General features: G+C 28.8%; 3 protein-coding genes across 6 annotated transcripts; 1 reads left to right on the forward strand and 2 right to left on the reverse strand.

Moving 5' to 3' along the window:
• Window positions 1-5853: 5853 nt before the first annotated feature.
• LOC132906507 (peroxisomal multifunctional enzyme type 2) lies at window positions 5854-10375 on the reverse strand. The gene is made up of 16 exons (XM_060958755.1): window positions 10193-10375; window positions 9974-10111; window positions 9284-9436; window positions 8935-9207; window positions 8743-8859; window positions 8296-8426; window positions 8142-8213; window positions 8009-8069; window positions 7737-7900; window positions 7550-7673; window positions 7295-7470; window positions 7057-7233; window positions 6803-6920; window positions 6503-6700; window positions 6334-6431; window positions 5854-6227 (listed from the first exon to the last, which is right to left on the reverse strand). Exons 1-16 carry the CDS (start codon window positions 10254-10256, stop codon window positions 6108-6110), a joined length of 2184 nt encoding a protein of 727 aa, XP_060814738.1. The 5' UTR covers window positions 10257-10375; the 3' UTR covers window positions 5854-6107.
• An 830-nt stretch (window positions 10376-11205) lies between these two features.
• LOC132906518 (protein lin-7 homolog C) lies at window positions 11206-12950 on the reverse strand. 4 transcript variants are annotated; one of them, XM_060958777.1, is made up of 6 exons: window positions 12813-12950; window positions 12680-12718; window positions 12395-12436; window positions 12045-12157; window positions 11708-11953; window positions 11206-11616 (listed from the first exon to the last, which is right to left on the reverse strand). In XM_060958777.1, exons 2-6 carry the CDS (start codon window positions 12714-12716, stop codon window positions 11458-11460), a joined length of 597 nt encoding a protein of 198 aa, XP_060814760.1. In that variant the 5' UTR covers window positions 12717-12718; window positions 12813-12950; the 3' UTR covers window positions 11206-11457. The 4 variants fall into 4 exon arrangements, with proteins under 4 accessions (XP_060814760.1, XP_060814761.1, XP_060814759.1 ...); XM_060958778.1 differs by having other exon boundaries at window positions 12680-12736; window positions 12813-12946; XM_060958776.1 differs by having other exon boundaries at window positions 12809-12938.
• A 272-nt stretch (window positions 12951-13222) lies between these two features.
• Window positions 13223-19123, forward strand: LOC132906496 (claspin). The gene is made up of 7 exons (XM_060958735.1): window positions 13223-14297; window positions 14377-14538; window positions 14641-14846; window positions 14934-17494; window positions 17554-17687; window positions 17763-17975; window positions 18050-19123. The coding sequence occupies exons 1-7, from the start codon at window positions 13617-13619 to the stop codon at window positions 18212-18214; spliced, it is 4122 nt and encodes a 1373-aa protein (XP_060814718.1). The 5' UTR covers window positions 13223-13616; the 3' UTR covers window positions 18215-19123.
• Window positions 19124-19644: the final 521 nt, after the last annotated feature.

The raw sequence follows: 19644 nt of genomic DNA on the forward strand, positions 1-19644 counted from the left end.
TAGCGTTGAGTGTGCGCCAGAATCTACTCGTTTGCGGTGTGGCGCGTGAAGAGAACCGGAAACCGTGGTTTCACGACGAACACGTATGCGCTGCGAGCTTGTATACGCGTGCAATAATTCACCGATCCGTAATAACGAGTTGGTAACTGGCTAATGAATAACCGGTGAAAATTAAACAGCTCGCAAATCGAGTTTCGAGTTTCCGCACGGATCTGTGGAACAACGGTCGCGATCTGTTACACACTTCTCCAACTGTGCTAATTGCGCGGTCATTGTAAAGAGAAGAAACGAAAACATCAAGCGCTACTTTCGATGGTTGCTTCATAATTCGTTGTTCACTGCATGGTGAACAATTACTGGTAGGTTAATTAAGGAATTTTCCAGAATTTTCGTTTCGACTAACGCGTCCAGAGAGTGGAGAGATTTAGACAGAATGTTTAGTAACAGATGATGGCAATTTAAATAGAGCTCCTATGAGCCAAAATCAGACGAAAATGAAGAATAATTAGATTGTGCTTGATATTTTGTCTAATTATTTATTGATATTTCAAAATTGACCAAAGTATCTTTGAGGCATGATGACGTGTATGACGTGTATAACGTAGCCAAAAGACTGCAACGCACTCTGATGGAGGATATGAAAGTTGGTTACTATATATAGTGTATAGTGAGTATAATAGTTACTTATTTTAATCTATAATCAATTTCTTTCTTAAATTTATTAATTCGCTCTGTTCTTAATTCGTTATTACAATAGAAATCATCTAAGAATTTCTGTCCCACCCTATATCAGTTTAGTAAACCAGTAAACATCTTTTTCTGAATAAAGCTTACTGGTGGTGAATGTATATAAGCCTTTCATATATATTAATGGACGTGTGAAAGCGTATATAGGGTAGGACGATAATCGTAGTACAACTGAGCAAGGGTGATTAAACAATAAGAAAAATATACAAAACAGGAAAAAGATTTGTTATAACATTTCTTCATCTGAGACTTTGTTTTCGAGTAAATCAATTTTGAATATTTGACAAGTATACTAAAATTTCGTTAATTCCGAAATGAGCAAGAGCGAATGATTGACAGAGTTTAAGATACATTTGAAAATAAATGTATTGTATTGTAAATATAATTACATGTAAAATAAATGTAACTACATTTGAAAAATAATAATGTAGAATACATATTTTCGTAATGGTTCATTTTCAAGAAAAAAAATTTTAAAAATGCATCACGCGTACACATCAGGGTAGTTCGTTTTCAATTATACATGTTTAAACGTTATTTTCTCGAAAATGAGCCCTCTAGCGGAAACATTTTATTTTACATTTCTGTATAATGACCTACTGCTTGTTGCATATTTATAGATAACCTATACTTAGTCAAGTTAAAGTACACTTGACAAATTTTCAAACTCGATTTTCTCAGAAACGGAGCGTCACGTGAAAAAATTTTATTCCATATTTTCCACTCATCTTTTCACGTAAAATCATTCCCTGTTCGGTCGTACTATCATTACCGCCCCATCCTGTATGTAAACCTTTATATACATATACAAAAAATATTTGCATACCACTGTATTTATTATTGGATTTATATTGTATATATTTATATAGTATATAATATATAATAGAATATTATATATATATACTAGTATATTATATAGTATATTTATACATTTGCATATATTTTGCATAAGAATTCAAATACTACATGATTCAAACTACAAAGATGATCGAAAATTAAATGATGGTAAATTATACAATATTACTTATCGATGAAAGAAAAGCACAGATCACTTGGCTGGTGTAATGATAAGGTGTGTTGTGTTTAAATATCGACTATGTTCGCTAGACCGAAAGACTAACACGATTTGGACACGATCGCGAGTTCTGGCAGCTAGATTAGCAGATATGCTGTGCAAATATCCACCTAATTATGTGCTACACTATGATCGTACGATACCGTACTCGTTTCCCTCTTGCAAAATGTGTCCATTCGCTCTTCGTGCACATGGCTTACGGTTTAAACAAACGAACAAAATTGGGGAGAGCTAAACTGTGGAGTAAAAGTGTAATACTTCTATAGTGTATCTGTGGGTCACAGATACAGATAATTCTTTTATTTTACTAACAATAAAATCAGATATATATATCGAATCCAATTTTTAGTATAAAATAATTCAATTTATTAATATATTAATTTGTAATATAAAGATATTTACAATTATATTTTTATGGCTGATAAAAATTGTAATTGTCTTTTCTTACAAAATAACATGCATAATTCATAGTACAACGGGTATTGTAAAACGGATTATAAACTTTTAAATTTTAGCTATAAACTTAATCGCTTTAAAATATTGACCTACATAAAATGAATGAATACTCGTGAATTCAATTTCATAAAAATCGGATATAAGAAATTGTTGATAATATTATTGTCTAAAAAAAGATATTGGATTATACATTCGAATCAATTTTATATATTCTATCTATCTATAAAAGAATTACTACGACATAAAATATTATATCCAAATCAGAACTTTTTATCGAAATTTATTTAAATGTAGCCAGCGTTGAAGAAGATAATGAAGATATAACGCATGCAAAATTTTTCAAATTTAAGCTTGAAATATCTTTTAAAAAATATGATTCTATTTAAAAAATTAGAGTTAATCTTCATCTCTATAAAACACCTCCACTTCTGTGTACACACATATATATATATGCACCATATGATCATTTGAAACCATTTTTTGTCTTCTTTTCTCTGACATAAAGTTTCTAGTAACTTTTTTCTAGCTTTTATCTTTCCAAAGCTATAGCTTGGCCTAGTTATGTGTATACAGAATTCGGTAAGAAATTGTACGTGAGAATACATTATGTCGCTGTGCAGTGTGTACCTACATACATATTATCTGTACCTCTGCAGATATGTCGCATTATGCACATACCTTACATCCGATTATATGTACAGATATAGGATATGCAGTGGTTGCTGAGTTTAGATAAACCAATGCATTGATTGAATATGCTCGTAAATTCTCTATACCATGAATATTAGTAAGTATCTAGATATATTTTGTAAATTCCCTATCAATATATGTAAGAAAGTACATGTAGGAATTTCTTTTTTTGACTTTAATAACAATTTACATTTAACAATTACAATTTAGAAAAATCGCCTTTATAATTTAAATAGAGCAGATTAAACTCTTCATATATAATGATTCCAGTTTTCACGTAAACTCATTTCATAAATTAACTTCAGCTAACTAAAAAATAAGCCAATATAAATAAACCTAGATTTATATGCGAATAACACGAATAATAATTAACACGGTTACGGTTTCTGCTTTGTACCTAATAATATTTGTGAATACATGTATCTGCGTTCTTCGTTTCAACCGACTTCTTTCCCTCAATATTATATGATCTTAAAAAGAAAGTCTTAAGCTAAAGCTAGAAAAGTACGATCACGTAATAATTCTGAAACCAATATGTATCAATTAAAAATCTCAATTCTTACTGTATCTTACTGTACTTAAAGGGATGTCGCAATAAATATCTCTAGCAGGATAAAATTATTAGGTACTAGAATATTATGCAGTAAACGCATTAATTGTAAGTTCATGATTCTTCATACATATATATGGAAAGCATCTTTTTTCAACTTTTAAAGGGAATGTCCTAAATTGTAATTTTTCTCCTTAAAATGTTCGGAACAAACAGCTCCTGCTTTTTGTGAGCTATAATTTTAATAAATTCAGTGCCTCAATCAAGCTACTTTCTTTTCCTAAATATTTTTAGGAAAAGTAAAAAATAAATATTATATTTTCCTTGTTTTATTCAAGCTTAAACGTCAAGATTATCAATTCAAGATTGTCTAATATTATCTATTCGATAATAAAGCATCATATATAACAAATTGTTGCCTATTTTTGTTGCTTATGTATGTATCTGTAAGCACTTTTGCATGAAACGAAATAATGTATTATCAGATACTAGATAACTTTAACAGATAATTTTGGACTGCTAACCACTGTCGGGATAGTAGAAATCGTATTAGAAGTTGTATTTGTATGAATTACTCGGAGTTGAACCACTAGCGTGTGTTTCAGCGTATTATAGACCTCTGGTAGCAGAGTGGGAAGGTTGACACTACATAAATACTTAATGCTATCTAACTCAATTCAAAACAATGAAAAAAAACATGTCCTCAAATGTCTTCTCAATTCATTTAGAAACATCTTGTTACAACAAGCAAAATGTGTATAATTGATATTTTGGAAATAATGTAATATTTCTTCTCAATTCATGGTGATAATTTTGTACAGAGCGATGTCTTCGCTTACTTTGAGTAAATTAAAAAAAGCACCGATAGAAAAGATTGATAAACAACGAAAAAAAATTAACCGGTTTGATGGATTAACGGAAGAAGAAGTGCAAAAGTATACTTTGCCAGATTATTTGGAAATGAATTTAGATATAGTTTTCGTCGGTATAAACCCAAGTTTAATGGCAGCCCATCGTGGTAGATATTACGCTGGTCCAGGTAATCATTTTTATAAACTTTTGCATGAATCAAGACTAACACCTCGATGTTTAAGTTACGAAGAAGATCATAAGCTTCTTCAATTTAGAATTGGCTTAACAAACATAGTAGCTCGAGCTACAAAGTCTTCTGCTGATTTAAAGCGTACAGAGATCAAAGAGGGTTCTAAAATTGTAGCAGAAAAATTAAAACTTTATAAGCCAAAGATTGCTGTTTTCAATGGCAAATGTATCTATGAAGTATTTGCTAATAAAACAAATAATTTCAATTTTGGATTGCAACCAGAAAAAGTTGATGAAACTGCAATTTGGGTCACCCCATCAAGTAGTGCGCGTTGTGCAAATTTTCCAAGAATGATAGACAAATTACATTTCTTTACTTCCTTGAAAAAATATCTGCAGTTCCTAAAGGGAGAAATCAAAGATATTGATATGAAAGAATTCTTGTTCGAAGGAAAATGCAAACAGTTTATTCCACAAACATCAAAAATGTGGCGGCGAAAAAATATGTCTATATTCCTACATGGAGGAAGAATTGCTAATAAAGATACAATATGTCTAGATACATCTGATGAAAATATAGCAATAGCACATAGTACAGAATTCATTGTAAAGAAATTTGAACCTGATAAGAGTGATAAAACCAATAAAATACTTGATACAGATGAATCTGATTCATCAGAAAATTTTGGGGCATGTATTTCTCAAGATATTGTAAAAACATTTTTTGGAAATGATAGGTCTTCACAAAAAGAACAATCACTAGCTGTAAAGGATGTAAAAATCAAACAACCCAACAATCAAGCTATGACCAGTTATATAAAAAAATCTAAACGTCAAACAAACAGTAAAGAAAAAAAGACTTTTAAAAGATTTCCTAACAAACCAGTTAGAAATAAAGATCTTGAAAAAAACACTAATGATTTTATAAATTTGATAAAACAAAGACTGATAGGAAAGCTAAACAATTTTGATGAATAGATTGAACGTGTTTTAATTTGTAACATTTGTTATTAGTAGCATACAATTTAATTATAATATAATTTAATATTAGAATAATTCAATAAAAATAGAAATAGGGTACAGATGTATAATATCTTTTGCATGGAAGATTGACATCTTCATATTTTATATTTTTATATTTATGTTTTGTATAAAACTGGAATTGTAGTAATGATAAAATTTTAGGTAATAAAACTTATCATTATAAAGATATTGAAGATATTATTCTTTATATAAATTTACAGAATATTTTTCTTTTTTAATTAATAGTCTTGGAAATAATCAAAATTCAAAATAATGTGAAATTTAAATTTATTCAAAATTGAATATACAAATATATATAACCTTTTAGAATATGCAATATAAAACAGGTTTATTAATATTTATATTGTATTTTACCCCATACCATATGTATAACTCAGCTCCAAAGCGAATAAAAATTGGTATAAAAATACATAATAACAAAGACAATTATATATATATATATATATATAATAACAAATATATTAACAAATATATCGTAATACTAATTAACCAATTATATTAATATTACAATTTTGATTTACTAGCTTTTATGAGTGATGTTAATTTTTGAGTGAGCATGATATTTCCAGTGATTTTTATCTTCCCTTGAATGTACGCTATTTGTGGAGTTAATTTACCTAAAGCCTGTAAACAAAATAATTCATATATAGCAATTTAAGTGTATTATCATGAATTGTTTATTATATTTATTATATCAATATTATATTATTATAAAGAAACATATATTTACTATTTGCATCATGTTCGCATCCTCAAGAGTTAATGTTGCATCAGGCTTGCCTGATTTTGGATTTCCTCTATATACCTCACCTTTTTTCATATCCAAAGCTTTGGAACAATGAGGAAGAATTAAAAATAAAGTTCAGAAAACATTAATTAACACAAACAAATGTACTTACTCCATGTTGCTTGAGGCTTTCCTTTCACCAAAATGTGATAAAGAAATATTCCATTGATTTTCTTTACCTGTTCTGGATTTGCTTTTGCGTATTCATCCATCATCTTAAATAATACATCACTTTCAAGAGATTTGCTGCCAGATAAATGATTCATTATTGGTTGCACTGATACCGTGCGTTTCAAATCAACATATCCACCTGCAATCGAAAAATTCAAAACTTAATACATATAGTAATTATACATACTTGATAATTATATTCCAAAAATTATATCACCAAATATACAAATATGTAACTTACCTGTTAAAACGGGTAGATTTTCTTCTACAGTAGATGTTTGGAAATGTATTCTATTTCCTTCTTGCCACATATTTGTTTGCAATGTTTGTCCAGGAACTACTGGTTTCACGAAACGTGTCTGCAATGTGTATCAAGAATATAAATTTACATAAAATATTTATTTATTTAACAATAAGAAGAAGCAAAAAGAATCAGTAAGTTATTGCACATTTAGTGCATCATAGCATTGTTTATATAATTATTGATCAACCAACCTTTACAGCCTTAAATAAGTTCTGATCGCCGTTAGCGTAAGTTTGAAGAACATGACGAACAGAAAATCCAAGAGAACATAATCCATGTAAGATTGGTTGTTTGAAACCAGCCATCATTGATACATTTAAATCGATATGCAAAGGATTTCTGTCTCCACTTAATCTGTATAATGCAGCCTGTAACATGATATTTTAAGTAAAGATTAGTAGATACATCAAAATTATAATTACCTTTTACCTGATCATGACTTGTTTGTTGAGTAACCGTTGCATCTGGTTGTCGATTAGGAGCGTCGATAGTTGGTATAATTTTTGAAGATGATCGTTTTCCTTGAAAGCCTCCAGCTCCTACCATATATAATATCATTTGTCCTGTAGATAATTTATCTCCATTGCTAGTATCAAATATTTCATCTGTAAAAGTAAATCAAATTTAGTTAATTTCATCTACATAGAACAAAATATTATTTGTGAAAATGACGAATTAGCATACTTTGCAGCACAAATACAGCACCCTTTCCCTTATCCAATACATCCACAACTTTGAGACGTGTTTCGACCGTAGCTTCCGTTGGTAATTCTTTATGAATTTCGATATATTGCTCTCCATGCAATAACTGAAATTATAATAAATCCACAGACATACTAATATACCAAAAATATTATATAAAATAAATTACCTTCATTGGATTTAGTTCAACATTTGGTAAAGATTTTTCTAATATGGAGATATCCGTGGCGGACATTGCACCAAACGTAGTATAAAATGTAGGAAATACAGCAAAATTGCTGTCATTTTCGTACAAATAACGAAAGTCAGCTGGTATCTTAACAGAGGCACCAACTAAAGCATATTTTAATTTTGTAATTATGATTGCCAAAAAATAAGAATAATGATCAATGATAATTAACAATTAATGTAATTATAATTAAAATTGAATAATAATTATACCTCCTAATGCATATAATATAATGTCCCGGTAATTATAAGTATGTCTAAGGACGCCACTGTCCTAAGAAAGAACAATTCAAAATAAAATATAATAATATTTAACTTCCAGTTACAAGATAATTGTTCTAACTACCTCTGATCCAGAATTTTCAGAATTTCCAGATTTCATTGTATCAACTGCAACCATAAATTGTCCTGTTACTTCCTGCAAAATGTAGCAATGTAAAAATATCATAAAACAATCATTACAAAAATAAACTTTTTATGAAATGGAAAAAAATATGTACTTCAAGAGAATCAAAATGTTTAGCAGCTGACATATCGGTAACAGCCGACCATTTCTTTTCGACATCTTCGGGAGTAACATCGCTAGATAAATTTTGCCTTAATGTTGATCCTGATGAACGAATTACATGGCCTAAAAGTACATATTAATATATCAGCTCATTTGTAATTAATAAAGTTCTGAAATAAAATACTAAAGTAACTAATACTAAAATACTAAAGTAATACTAAAGTAAGCAAATCTTTTATTATATATTTTTTTCATGATCTTCATATTTTTTTCATTAAAAATATTCATATAAATTAAATATCTCAATTTTAACACACTAGTCACTGTGTTGTTTGTACATTTTCAGTTTCCGTTAGTAAAACACAAAAATAAGTACGAGGGCTACATTGGCATCACTATAGTAGTGAATACATTAAAAACTAGTTAAATCTGTACTTACATTTTCCTGCCCAACCTAATGCAGATTCGATAATAGAGCCATTTTCCATACATTTTTCATGACACAGCCAAACAACTACAGGGGCTATTAATTCAGGTTTTAATTGTTCAAAGAACTCTAGAAAATAAATAAAAGTAATATTAAGACATTCAGATGTAATGTGATATATGTAATGTCAAGTATTGTTTTCACCTGGTGGTAAAATATCTTCTGTTAAACGAGAACCAGCTGTTGGTATTATTACATTTGTATGAATGTTCCTCTTTCTGCCTTCAATAGCTAATGTATTACTCAAACCAATAAGACCCATTTTTGCTGCACTATAGTTGGCTTGACCAAAGTTTCCATACAAACCACTGTTGCTTGCTGTCATGATTACTCTGCCATAATTTTGTTTAACAAAATAAGGCCAAGCAGCTTGAGTGACTTTAAATGCTCCTTTTAGATGAACACTTTGTACCAAATCTGAAATTAGATATAAACAATTGTAGTTACAATCTGGGGAAGTAGAAATTAAAGTAATAATATATATCACACATACCCCAATCAGCCTCTGACATTTTAACAAAAGATTTATCCCTTAAAATTCCAGCATTATTAACAACTACATCTATTCGTCCAAATGCATCAATAGCTGTTTTTACAATTTTTGCCCCATCAAGAACAGAATCATAATTGGCCACTGCTTTTCCACCTATTTACAACATAAACACAAATAATAGTTCCTTCTTCAAAGTTATCTAATATATGTTGAAATTTTTTATTTTAATTTTTATTTGATTTTAATTTTTTATCAACTGTGAGTAAAAAGAGAAGTTATACAATAAGAAAAATAATGACATAAGATATTAATACTTCCTGTCGCAGCAATACATAATAGGATAAACTTTCATTTCAAAATTACAATTTTAAGATATGCAGATTTATATTAATAATTTACAAAATTCTATTAAAAAGTTTATAATAAAAATTTATATCTAGAAATAGATATTCACATGACTAAATTGTGAATATATACATTTTACTTTAAGAATACTAAAATCTACAGAATGCATATAACACATAAAAATATATAAAAATGTATAATATTAATAGATGAAACAAATTCAGGTTCCATTTTTTAATTATGTTCATAGAAATATAAAACTGCATTTAGTTCATCCATAATCTACTCATACAATTATGAATAGATAATTGAAAGTACTCAAATGAATTCTGAATGTATTGTTACCATTCTTTCTAATTTCATTGACAACTGTGTCTGCACTTTTTGTACTCTTTCCATCACCGTGTCTACTTCCTCCTAAATCATTTACGACGACACTCGCACCCCTTGAAGCAAAAAGTAAGGCATATGCACGGCCCAAACCTAAGGACAAATTAAAATATTGCAAAATAAAATTGTATATAAACAAACTAATTTCTAAAAATTGAAAACAAGAATAATTACCTGCTCCAGCTCCAGTTACAATAACTACGCGGTCAACAAAACGTAATTCTTCTGGTCGTTTCATTCTGCCAGCTCAAAATTATTTAACTGCTCAAAGTAAACTAGTAAATAATGACTTTATATATAAATGGTTTCCTTCGTAATGAAACAGCAGAATTGGTAGTTCAAAAAAAGGTAGTTCAAAGTTCGTTGATTTTTAAAATATATACCTTTATATATATATACATTGCAATATGCACACCGTTCTCCAAATTGTGAGATATAAAGTCCAATGCATATTATTAAGTAACCAAAACCTCTCGTTTCTCTGCATTACCATCACATATATATATGAAAATACATACTACATATTATCATTGTGTGATTGGTTACGAAAGTATACATATATATTCATAAGACTCGGTACACACGAGTGACACTTGGACACTGCACTCTTGCTGTGTGCGTCAAATATCTACCTTTGATGTTTTCAACTTATAAAACAACAAAAAATATATAACGCAACGTCAAAAAGTTATTCATCTGTACTGGGCCCTATTCTTAATAGGAAAACAAAGAAAGACATATGGTCGTGGGATCGCGTGATAAAATGTCGTTCGTGCGCATTCAGTTTTAATGCATATAATCTAATTTTTTAAACGTTACATTTTTTTAAATTAAATGTCTACGACTACTAAAACAAAAAATTGCATAAGATTTATCCCAGATTAGTATTGACCTTATCTAACACGCAATAATGTAAGAGAAAGGTGAAATATAAAATTATACTTCTATATTTCCAATATTTTTAACATTCACTATTTCTAATGTATTTCATAATAGCATATAGTATGTAAAATATTATCTAATATTATGTAAAACTACTAGGTTTATTTTTTATTTGTTCTGTAGTAGTTATATAACTTCTTTAGAACCTTTCAGATTATAATACAAAAGGTGGATATTTTATAAATAAAAGAAATATACCTCGTCGTTTTATTTTCATAGCAAATAAATGAAAAAAAAAAAACAGATTCCACTTTATTTTTCAAGTTTATTTCTTAAAACTATATAACATTCATACACAATATCTTTTTAAAACATATGAAGCTGCGATAGTTGCAATAATTGTAAAGTATTATTAAAATTAAGTCTCATAAATGTCGTGAAAGTCATTGCTTTAATAACTTTATAGTGTACATACGAATAATGAAGTAAACATTTAAATGATATCAATATGTATATGATCATTGAAAAAAAGTAATGAAATATAACAACTTTTGTTTTTATTGCATATGCTGGCGCCTACGTGCAGCTCTTTGTTTGTCAAATCGTAATTCCATTTCCTCCAGAACACGCGGAGTATATCGCACGACTAGTTTTACAGAATTCTGTGCTTGTTTTAACAGTTCTACTGCTTTTTCGTGGTTTTCTCCTTCCACAGACTGAAAAAGTTGTACATTTAATATAAGAAATTAAGTATTTATGTATTAAATTACATAAAGGTACAAAACAAATCATAAAAGGGATATCAACCACTCCATTCACTGAGAGAAGTTGATCACCACGTTTTAAGCCACCATGACGATCAGCAACACCACCAGGGATAATTCGTGAAATATAAATTGGCGAATTTTGCTCTTTGCCACCCATTACATTGAAACCAAGACCTTCCTCAGTTTTTGGTAATTCCACCACTCGTGGATGTGCATGACCCTCGCTTGCTGCAAAAGCAGCAACTGTTGCTTTTGCTGTAGCTGATGCACGAACATCTTGAGATCCCTACAATTATTAATACTAGTATTAAATTTAAATTTTCTAGTGGAAAATCTATTGTTAGTTATATAGTCACTAATAACTAAATATATCGTACCTGAATGTCCACTGTTTCATATACATGTTCGTATACTTCACGAACAGCACTAAGAAAATCACTTTGCAAAACTTTCTGTAAGGCAGCTAATTTTGTTGCAGGTACCTCGCCGCCTAAAAGATTTATGTAGTTAACATACATATACATATTAAAATTATAATTACTAAACGAACATTTATTACAAAGTAAAATGACGTACATGATCTACATAAGAAAGTAAATTAAACCAAGAACATTATGAAGGAACCAATATGAGGGCCTACATCAACAAGGTAATTCTTGCAATAATATTTGACATATAGCGGTCTTATCCTTTATTTTTTGTTACTAAAATACACTTAATTAATTACCTTTTTGTAATTTGTCTAGTAATTCAATAGATCTTTTAACATCTGTAAATAAAAATAAAATATTTGATTACAGTTCAAATTAATCTAGTTTTGTCATCTTAATCTGTATATTTATTATTTCTCATTTTATATTTTATATTCTAAAGCAAGTATATTTCATCAAGATTATTTAAATTTGAAATAGTCGTCATGTACTAAGGCCAGTTTCTATCTGTTGTAAAATTACACATATTAATTAAATAAATGTATATATTCATTTAAACAACTGTACATGAAGAAATTTACCATTTGCTAAAGTGAGGGGTTCGCCCATTGTAACCATGTCTGAAAATAAATAAAAATCTTAAAAGATACCTTATACGATAGTTATATTTTATTATTGTTGAAAGATATACTGTAAATAATTTAGACAACCTACAGATACAGTATTTGGTTCAACTCTGATCGTAACGTAGTCACAAACTATCATAAAAATACGTCAACAATTTGATCTATCGACTATTGACCAACTATAGTCAGCCAAGAATCTACGGTATCTTGAAAGGTATTTAAATGTTTTTTTCGTGATTATCTAGTGACTTGACAACATTAAAATAATTCCCTACCAAGAAATAGCGAATTCGCGAATGTAGATGAATCTTGTAATTTCCTTAGATTTTAATTATTATTAAAAAATTTACTAAATATAACTCATTTTATTTAAATAAATTTCGAAAGATGATAGATACATCAATGTAATGTGTAATATTATCCAAATAAAAGGATAAAAAGAGCTAGTATGAAAAACAAAATACCTGAATGACAAACAACATTGCTGCCATCTGGGACTGGTAATTTAAGATGAATCATCGAATTTAGCTTAGCTCTTTCGCGCCAAATTTGTTGACCATAGTAAGTAGAACCAATAGAACCTGTTAGTAATTGTGTTGTATGATAAGCTATAAATAATTTTAATATATTGTGTTCTTGTAAATTTGAGGATGAGGAAAATAATCTTTCTCTCTCTCTCTCTCTCTCTCTCTTTCTCTTAACTAAATAATAACAAACAATTATATTTTTAGAGGAACAATTTAAAAAGGATGACAGCTATTGCATTGTAATTTAATAATTTTGCTATAGATAGTAATACATATGTTAAATACAAAATTGTCATTATAGTAAAAGCTAGTAAAGAAAAGTATAAAAGTTTTAAGAATATAATAAGTAATTAGGAATTTGAACAATGAGTGAAAATAAGGATTTGGATAACAATAATGAATGTCATGTACAACTTGAATTTAGAGAATCTGAAATTACTGAACAATCAGAACAGTACACAGAAGAACAGAAAAACAAATGTCCGGAAATGAAAAAGTGTTCTGACATTGAAGAAGAAAATATATTTAATGAAACTTTAAGAGAAGAAAATGAAGAACATGCTCACAAAAATGATAAACATGAAGATAAAACTAATTACTCTGAAAGTAATGTTGACAATAGTGACTTTATATTAAATAAATTTGTAAAAGAAAAAGATTGTGAGTCAGAGCAAAAAAATGATGAACCCAAAAGTCAAGTTAATAATAATTCTGACATCAATACTGACATGCTTAATAGAAGCATAAAAGATGAAGATAAAACACCTGACCAAAAAGATGATGAACTTAAAAACAACAATATTCATAGTAGATTATTCAGCATAATAGATAGTGACTCAGAAGAAGAAAATATATTTACTTCTAAATCCAAGAAAAAAAATGTTATAGATGATAAAGATGAAATTTCTAATTCTAAGCATGACAATATGTCCACAAAGAATTTAAATAAAAGCAGTACTATGAAACTCATTGACAGTAATTCTGATGATACATCTAGTACTATTCATGTTATTGATACTGAAAAAACTGCTTCAAATGGGATAAAGGTTGTAAATAATGTGAGTAATAATTATAACAAATATATAATTTAATTATTAAGTAATTATTTAATCACATGTTCCACAGATGAAAAACAGGCTTCAAAATCTAGTAGATTTAGAATCAGATGAAGAAAGAGAAGAATCAGACGAAGAAAGAGAAGAATCAGACGAACCATCAAGTCCTGTAAGACAAAGTAAAACAACTGAAAAACATAAAAAAAAAGATCCTAAACCTAAACTAAGGAAAGTAAGTTGTTGAAAGGTTTTAGTGATTAAATTGTATATATATAAAATCTTACTCTGCACATGTTAGATAGTTAAAATTAGTAAAAATAATATTGTATTGCAGGTTTCATTAAGAGCTTCTAAAGAAGAAGCTATGAAACAAATACAAAGTGAAACTCAACGTTTAGTACGAGAAACAGAAATTTCATTGCCATATCATAATCCAAAACAACGAACAATACAAGAATTTCTAGAAAGAAGGAAGGTAATTTCATCTTTTCCAGTACCTACAGTGGCATCTAAACTGAAAGAGTTTTCTGGTATTGTTAGGTAAGCATTTTAAAATTTAATGTTGAATATTATTATGTTTTCATTGAACATAATAATGAAGATAATGAAAATATTTTTATCAAACAGTGAAATTTTGAAGGAAAAAGAGAAAGAAGCAGAAATATTTTATAAATCTTCTGATTCAGAAGAAGAGAGTACGGAAAATAATAAAGAAAACACAGATAAAGGGCATATAAACATACAATGTGCAGAAGATGTTAAAAAAGATAATGTTTCACGAAAGTTATTTGATGATACTTTATCTACTACAGAAAATAATGAAGAAGAAGATAATACAAACACAATGGAAGGAGAGAATGAAAATTTAGCAGAAGCAAAAGACATTGAATGTAATAAGATAATAGCAAATAATGAAACAGAAAATAATGCAACTAATTCAGTACAAACAATAGAAACACATTGTAAATCTAGTATAGAGGATAAGACTGAAGCAAAAATTTCAGAAACAGTTACAAATGAAAAAACAGATTGTTTATTACAAAAAGATATAAGTCAACATGAAAACAAGGGAAAAAGCATGTGCATTGATAATGATGAACATAGTTTAGAAATTCTAAATGATAATGCGAAAATTGCAAAAGATTCTTTTGGAATAACTACGAATGAATCTGATGATGAATATGATTTTCCACCGCTTAACTTGGATGACTTAGATGACTTGGATTCACCAAATAGAATAAAACATTTACAGAATATAAGAAGTTTAAAACCTAAATTACGAGGTATTCCGGGGCAGATTATCGATTTGGCAGATGATATTACATCAGCTAAGAAAGGAATACATGGTTTGATAAATCGATTTGTAAAAAAGCATTCTAAACCCGATCGACCTGTTAAAGACATATCTAAAATTACAACAACACAAATAAAAGAAACTCCAAATGGTGGACTAGCAATCATTAAAGAAACGCTCCCATATAGATTACCATACATAGAAAATAAAGATCCTAAATTAGAGAAACCTGGTGCAAAATTAATACGCTTAAAAGAAGAGTTGAAACGTAGAATGGCAATAAAACGCAACGAAGAGTGGAAACAGAGAGAACAAGAAATGAAAGAACAAGAAATAGAGTGGAACGAATCTATAAATGAAGAAGATACTTTTAATGAACCATATTCTCCAAATATAGAACCTCATATAAGCGAGGAGGATGACGTAGAAGAAGATGATGTATATACAAAAGTAGAAAAAAAGAAAAAGAAAAAAAGTGCCTTTATAGAAGATGAAGCTGAAGTCAGTGAGGATGAAATAAACGATAGCGATGAAATCGAAGATGAGGATGAGGATGAAGGCGAACATGAAGTACAAGAAAATTCGGAGGAAGATGAAAAATCTGAAAGACTTGATTCGGAAAATGAAAATGAGAATAGTACTTGTGATAGCAATGATGTACCTGCAAAATGTAAAACATTTAAGAGGATTGTAAAACCAGTAGAAGATGATTCAAAATCTTCGGTTATTGAAAATGATAATAATAGTATAGAACAGCCAACTTCTTTTTCTCAAATTAAATTAGATGATATGTTTGGTAAAAGCATTAAAGAAAATGAGTTAAGCAATAATGAAAGTATTCCAGTATCTCAAGTACATGTAGGAAGTGATCCAAAATATCAAATAAACCAAACACCACAATCTAAAAGCAACTCCTTTGATTTCATTTCTCCTATAACACAATTAACTGCATTAAATGTACACTTGGAGGAAGATAAAGAGTTAGCAACAGAAGAGAAATTGTTGTTTATTGATCCTACTTTGACAGAAGTTATACAAACACCAGAATCGCCTCAAATAAAACGAGGCGTGTCACAAAAGAAGTTATTTGCCGTTCAAGGCGATGTACTGGATGAAGAACTCATGGAAATCTCTTCAGGTAAATTTCCAGAAGATAAGATTCAATTGAATTTTGCAAAAGAACCTAATGTGAGCGAATCACAATTATTAGAATTATGTTCGGGAACATTTAGTTCTCAATCAAATAATGATAAAGAGTCAATTGATATCACACACAGAATGCTTCAGAGTACACAAGCACCTAATGAAAAAGATTCATCAACCACTGAAACAGATGAAAAAAATAGTCAACACTTAAGGAAGGAAACAGCATCTTGGAACAAGTTACGCATTTTATCTTCTGATGAAGATGATTCAGTTGAAGAAGAAATGAAGATGCGATTGAAAAAAGTTAGGAAGTTAAATGTATCTGACGACGAAGATGAAAACAGTTCTGCAGTAAACAGTAATAATGAAGAAGAAGAAGAAGAAGATGATGATGATGATGAAAAATTTGTAGATTATGACTCAGAGGAGAACGAAGTCGTTGTTCCAAAAAAAGAAATAAGACAATATGCAGCTAAATTCTTGGAGGAAGAAGCCGAGCTTAGTGAAAGTGATTGTGATGTATCTGCAGACGAAGATGAACAAGATCTGGATAAATTGGAATTAGAAGATGGAGACAATGAAGAAATTGATGAAACACAAGTTAAGAATCAATTAGGAAAACTTCATATGAAACAAATGTTGGATGAAGATAAAAAAGAAGTAAGAATGCTTCAAGAGATGCTATTCGAGGATGGAGATCTGTTCAGTGAAAGCACACGCGAAAGGAAATTCAGATGGAGAAATATAGGTATCTAAAAAATCTAAATCTAATGATAGTAGTTATTAGCCTTCTATTCTTTCTTTCAGGCAAGCAAGATGACAACAATGACGTTCAACTATTAGAAGGTAAAGACGGTTGGGTAGACGTATCTGATGACGAAGAACAAGAAAAGTGGCGTAAGATAAGATTCGAAAGAGAGGCATTTTTGGCAGCAAACGCGGTAAGATAATCAAATTACAAAATTTATGATCATTTAGAATCGTATCTTCTTATTTGATATATTGTAAATTTGCAGAAAAATATAGACACCGAAATCGAAAATGAATTAAATAGCAGTCAAATATTTAAATTCGGCTTGAAGATTTTAAAGAAAAGACGAATTAACGAATTAGAAAAAGAAAATACGTTGGTAGAAGCACTTGATTCCAAAACGGAACCAAAAGTATCTCATACTGTTGCGGAAATGTTAAACACTTCAAGATTGGATGGAACATCGCGTACGATATATGTAAGTTTTTTAAAAACATGTTCACTGACAACTAGAATACATAGAGCTGATTATAATTCATATAAATTTTCTAGAATGTCATGCAAAAACGTTCGTTTCTTGCTAGAGGAGAAGAAGCGTTAACGCGTTTAGCTACTTTAGCTAAACGAAATAAAGGACCACTCTCATCAATAAAGGCAAAAAATTTTGTGTTCACGAATATTAATTCGATAAATGATAGTGCCTCAAACAAATCGTAAAAATAGAATTAATAGTTTATTAACTTAATGTTTATTTTTATATATACACATATATGTAACTAATGTGCAGGCTGTTATAAAGATTTGTATAATTTTATTACATATTTGTTTTTTTTCTATATGTATAGACATATTTTTAGAAATAAAGAAATACTTGTTACGAAACTAAAATATTAATTATGTTACGTAATAGTAGACAGGGTAATAGAAATAAGATTAACTGAAGACTGATAAATGTGATGGAATTTCGATCATATTTTTGATAAATAAATAATTAAAAGTAAACAAATATAATACAATTTTTACAGTAAACCCATTAACTAGTTCTCGAAAAATACTTTTGTTTAATTTGCTTTGTAAAGCATAATTGTTTAATTTGATATTTTAGTTACTTACTACGTCGGAAAAGAAATATATAAAAGTGAAAAAGTTTGACGTTAAAATTGCACATGTCTATATATGTATTTAAAAAAAAACATTGCTAGAAAGAGATAGAACAATATATCAAATGTTTGTTTAATGTAATTCAAGCCAATAATGTGCGTCCATGCCTAGGGCAACTTTCTCATACGGTATGAAACATACAGTCTGTTCATCTAAATTGTTTCGTTTCAAAGCGATATTTAGTTGACATCATCGACATTTATTTTACTTCCCAATTTCTGTATCGACGACATATCGATGACATCTATTTAATTTGATTTTTTACCAAAGAATTTTGATCTATGTTTATATTTTTTCATTTTGTCGTATTTTTATTCCAATATTTTGTTTAAATATAAAAAGTATTTGATGTAAAAAAGACATAAATCGATCAAAAGTCCAAAATATCTGAAACAAAATCCTAATATTCAATAATACAATCCTGTAAATAATTATGTAGAAATAAATTGAAAATGGAAAGCATAATTGATCACAGCATAAAATGATAAAATACAAATCGTAAGCAACTTAGTAGGTAATATTAAATTCACAGAATCATTTATCATAATTTTCTGTCAAAACTAAAATACCTAATTGAATAATTAACACGTAATATTTCATATCGTCATTATCATTTGCTTCGCAATATAATAATCATGAACATAAATTTATAAATCGGTAACATAGGAATTCATTTTTGCATGACCTTTACAAACTACAATAACTTAATATTAATTGTCCGAATTCACAGTTTTATTTATCAATCTTTTCTATCGAGATTATAAACATTACAAATATTATAAATAACAAAACATTCCAATATAATACATATTTTCTTACAAATAAAAAATTACAGAACAATTATATTATCATCAGAGAAAACTACCAAACCGCTGAAATGGAGAACTGTTTGTAATCCCCAAAACTACCTTTACAATTACTACTTTTCTTACAAACAAAATATTACAGAGCAATCATTAACATCTGAGAAAACCAGTAATTTCTTG

The sequence above is a fragment of the Bombus pascuorum genome, chromosome 4, assembly GCF_905332965.1.
Source record: "Bombus pascuorum chromosome 4, iyBomPasc1.1, whole genome shotgun sequence".
Classification (NCBI taxonomy): Eukaryota; Metazoa; Arthropoda; class Insecta; order Hymenoptera; family Apidae; genus Bombus; species Bombus pascuorum.

Coding starts and splice junctions, on each gene's coding strand:
- LOC132906496 (XM_060958735.1), top strand. CDS start 13,617: ATGAGTGAAAATAAGGATTTGGATAACAATAATGAATGTCATGTACAA. Junction 14,298..14,376: donor CTGCTTCAAATGGGATAAAG/GTTGTAAATAAT, acceptor CATGTTCCACAG/ATGAAAAACAGGCTTCAAAA. Junction 14,539..14,640: donor CTAAACCTAAACTAAGGAAA/GTAAGTTGTTGA, acceptor ATTGTATTGCAG/GTTTCATTAAGAGCTTCTAA.
- LOC132906507 (XM_060958755.1), bottom strand. CDS start 10,256: ATGAAACGACCAGAAGAATTACGTTTTGTTGACCGCGTAGTTATTGTA. Junction 9,208..9,283: donor AATGTCAGAGGCTGATTGGG/GTATGTGTGATA, acceptor ATCTAATTTCAG/ATTTGGTACAAAGTGTTCAT. Junction 6,921..7,056: donor ACTTATTTAAGGCTGTAAAG/GTTGGTTGATCA, acceptor TACACATTGCAG/ACACGTTTCGTGAAACCAGT.
- LOC132906518 (XM_060958775.1), bottom strand. CDS start 12,863: ATGATAGTTTGTGACTACGTTACGATCAGAGTTGAACCAAATACTGTA. Junction 12,158..12,394: donor ACTAGACAAATTACAAAAAG/GTAATTAATTAA, acceptor TAAATCTTTTAG/GCGGCGAGGTACCTGCAACA. Junction 11,954..12,044: donor ATGAAACAGTGGACATTCAG/GTACGATATATT, acceptor TAATAATTGTAG/GGATCTCAAGATGTTCGTGC.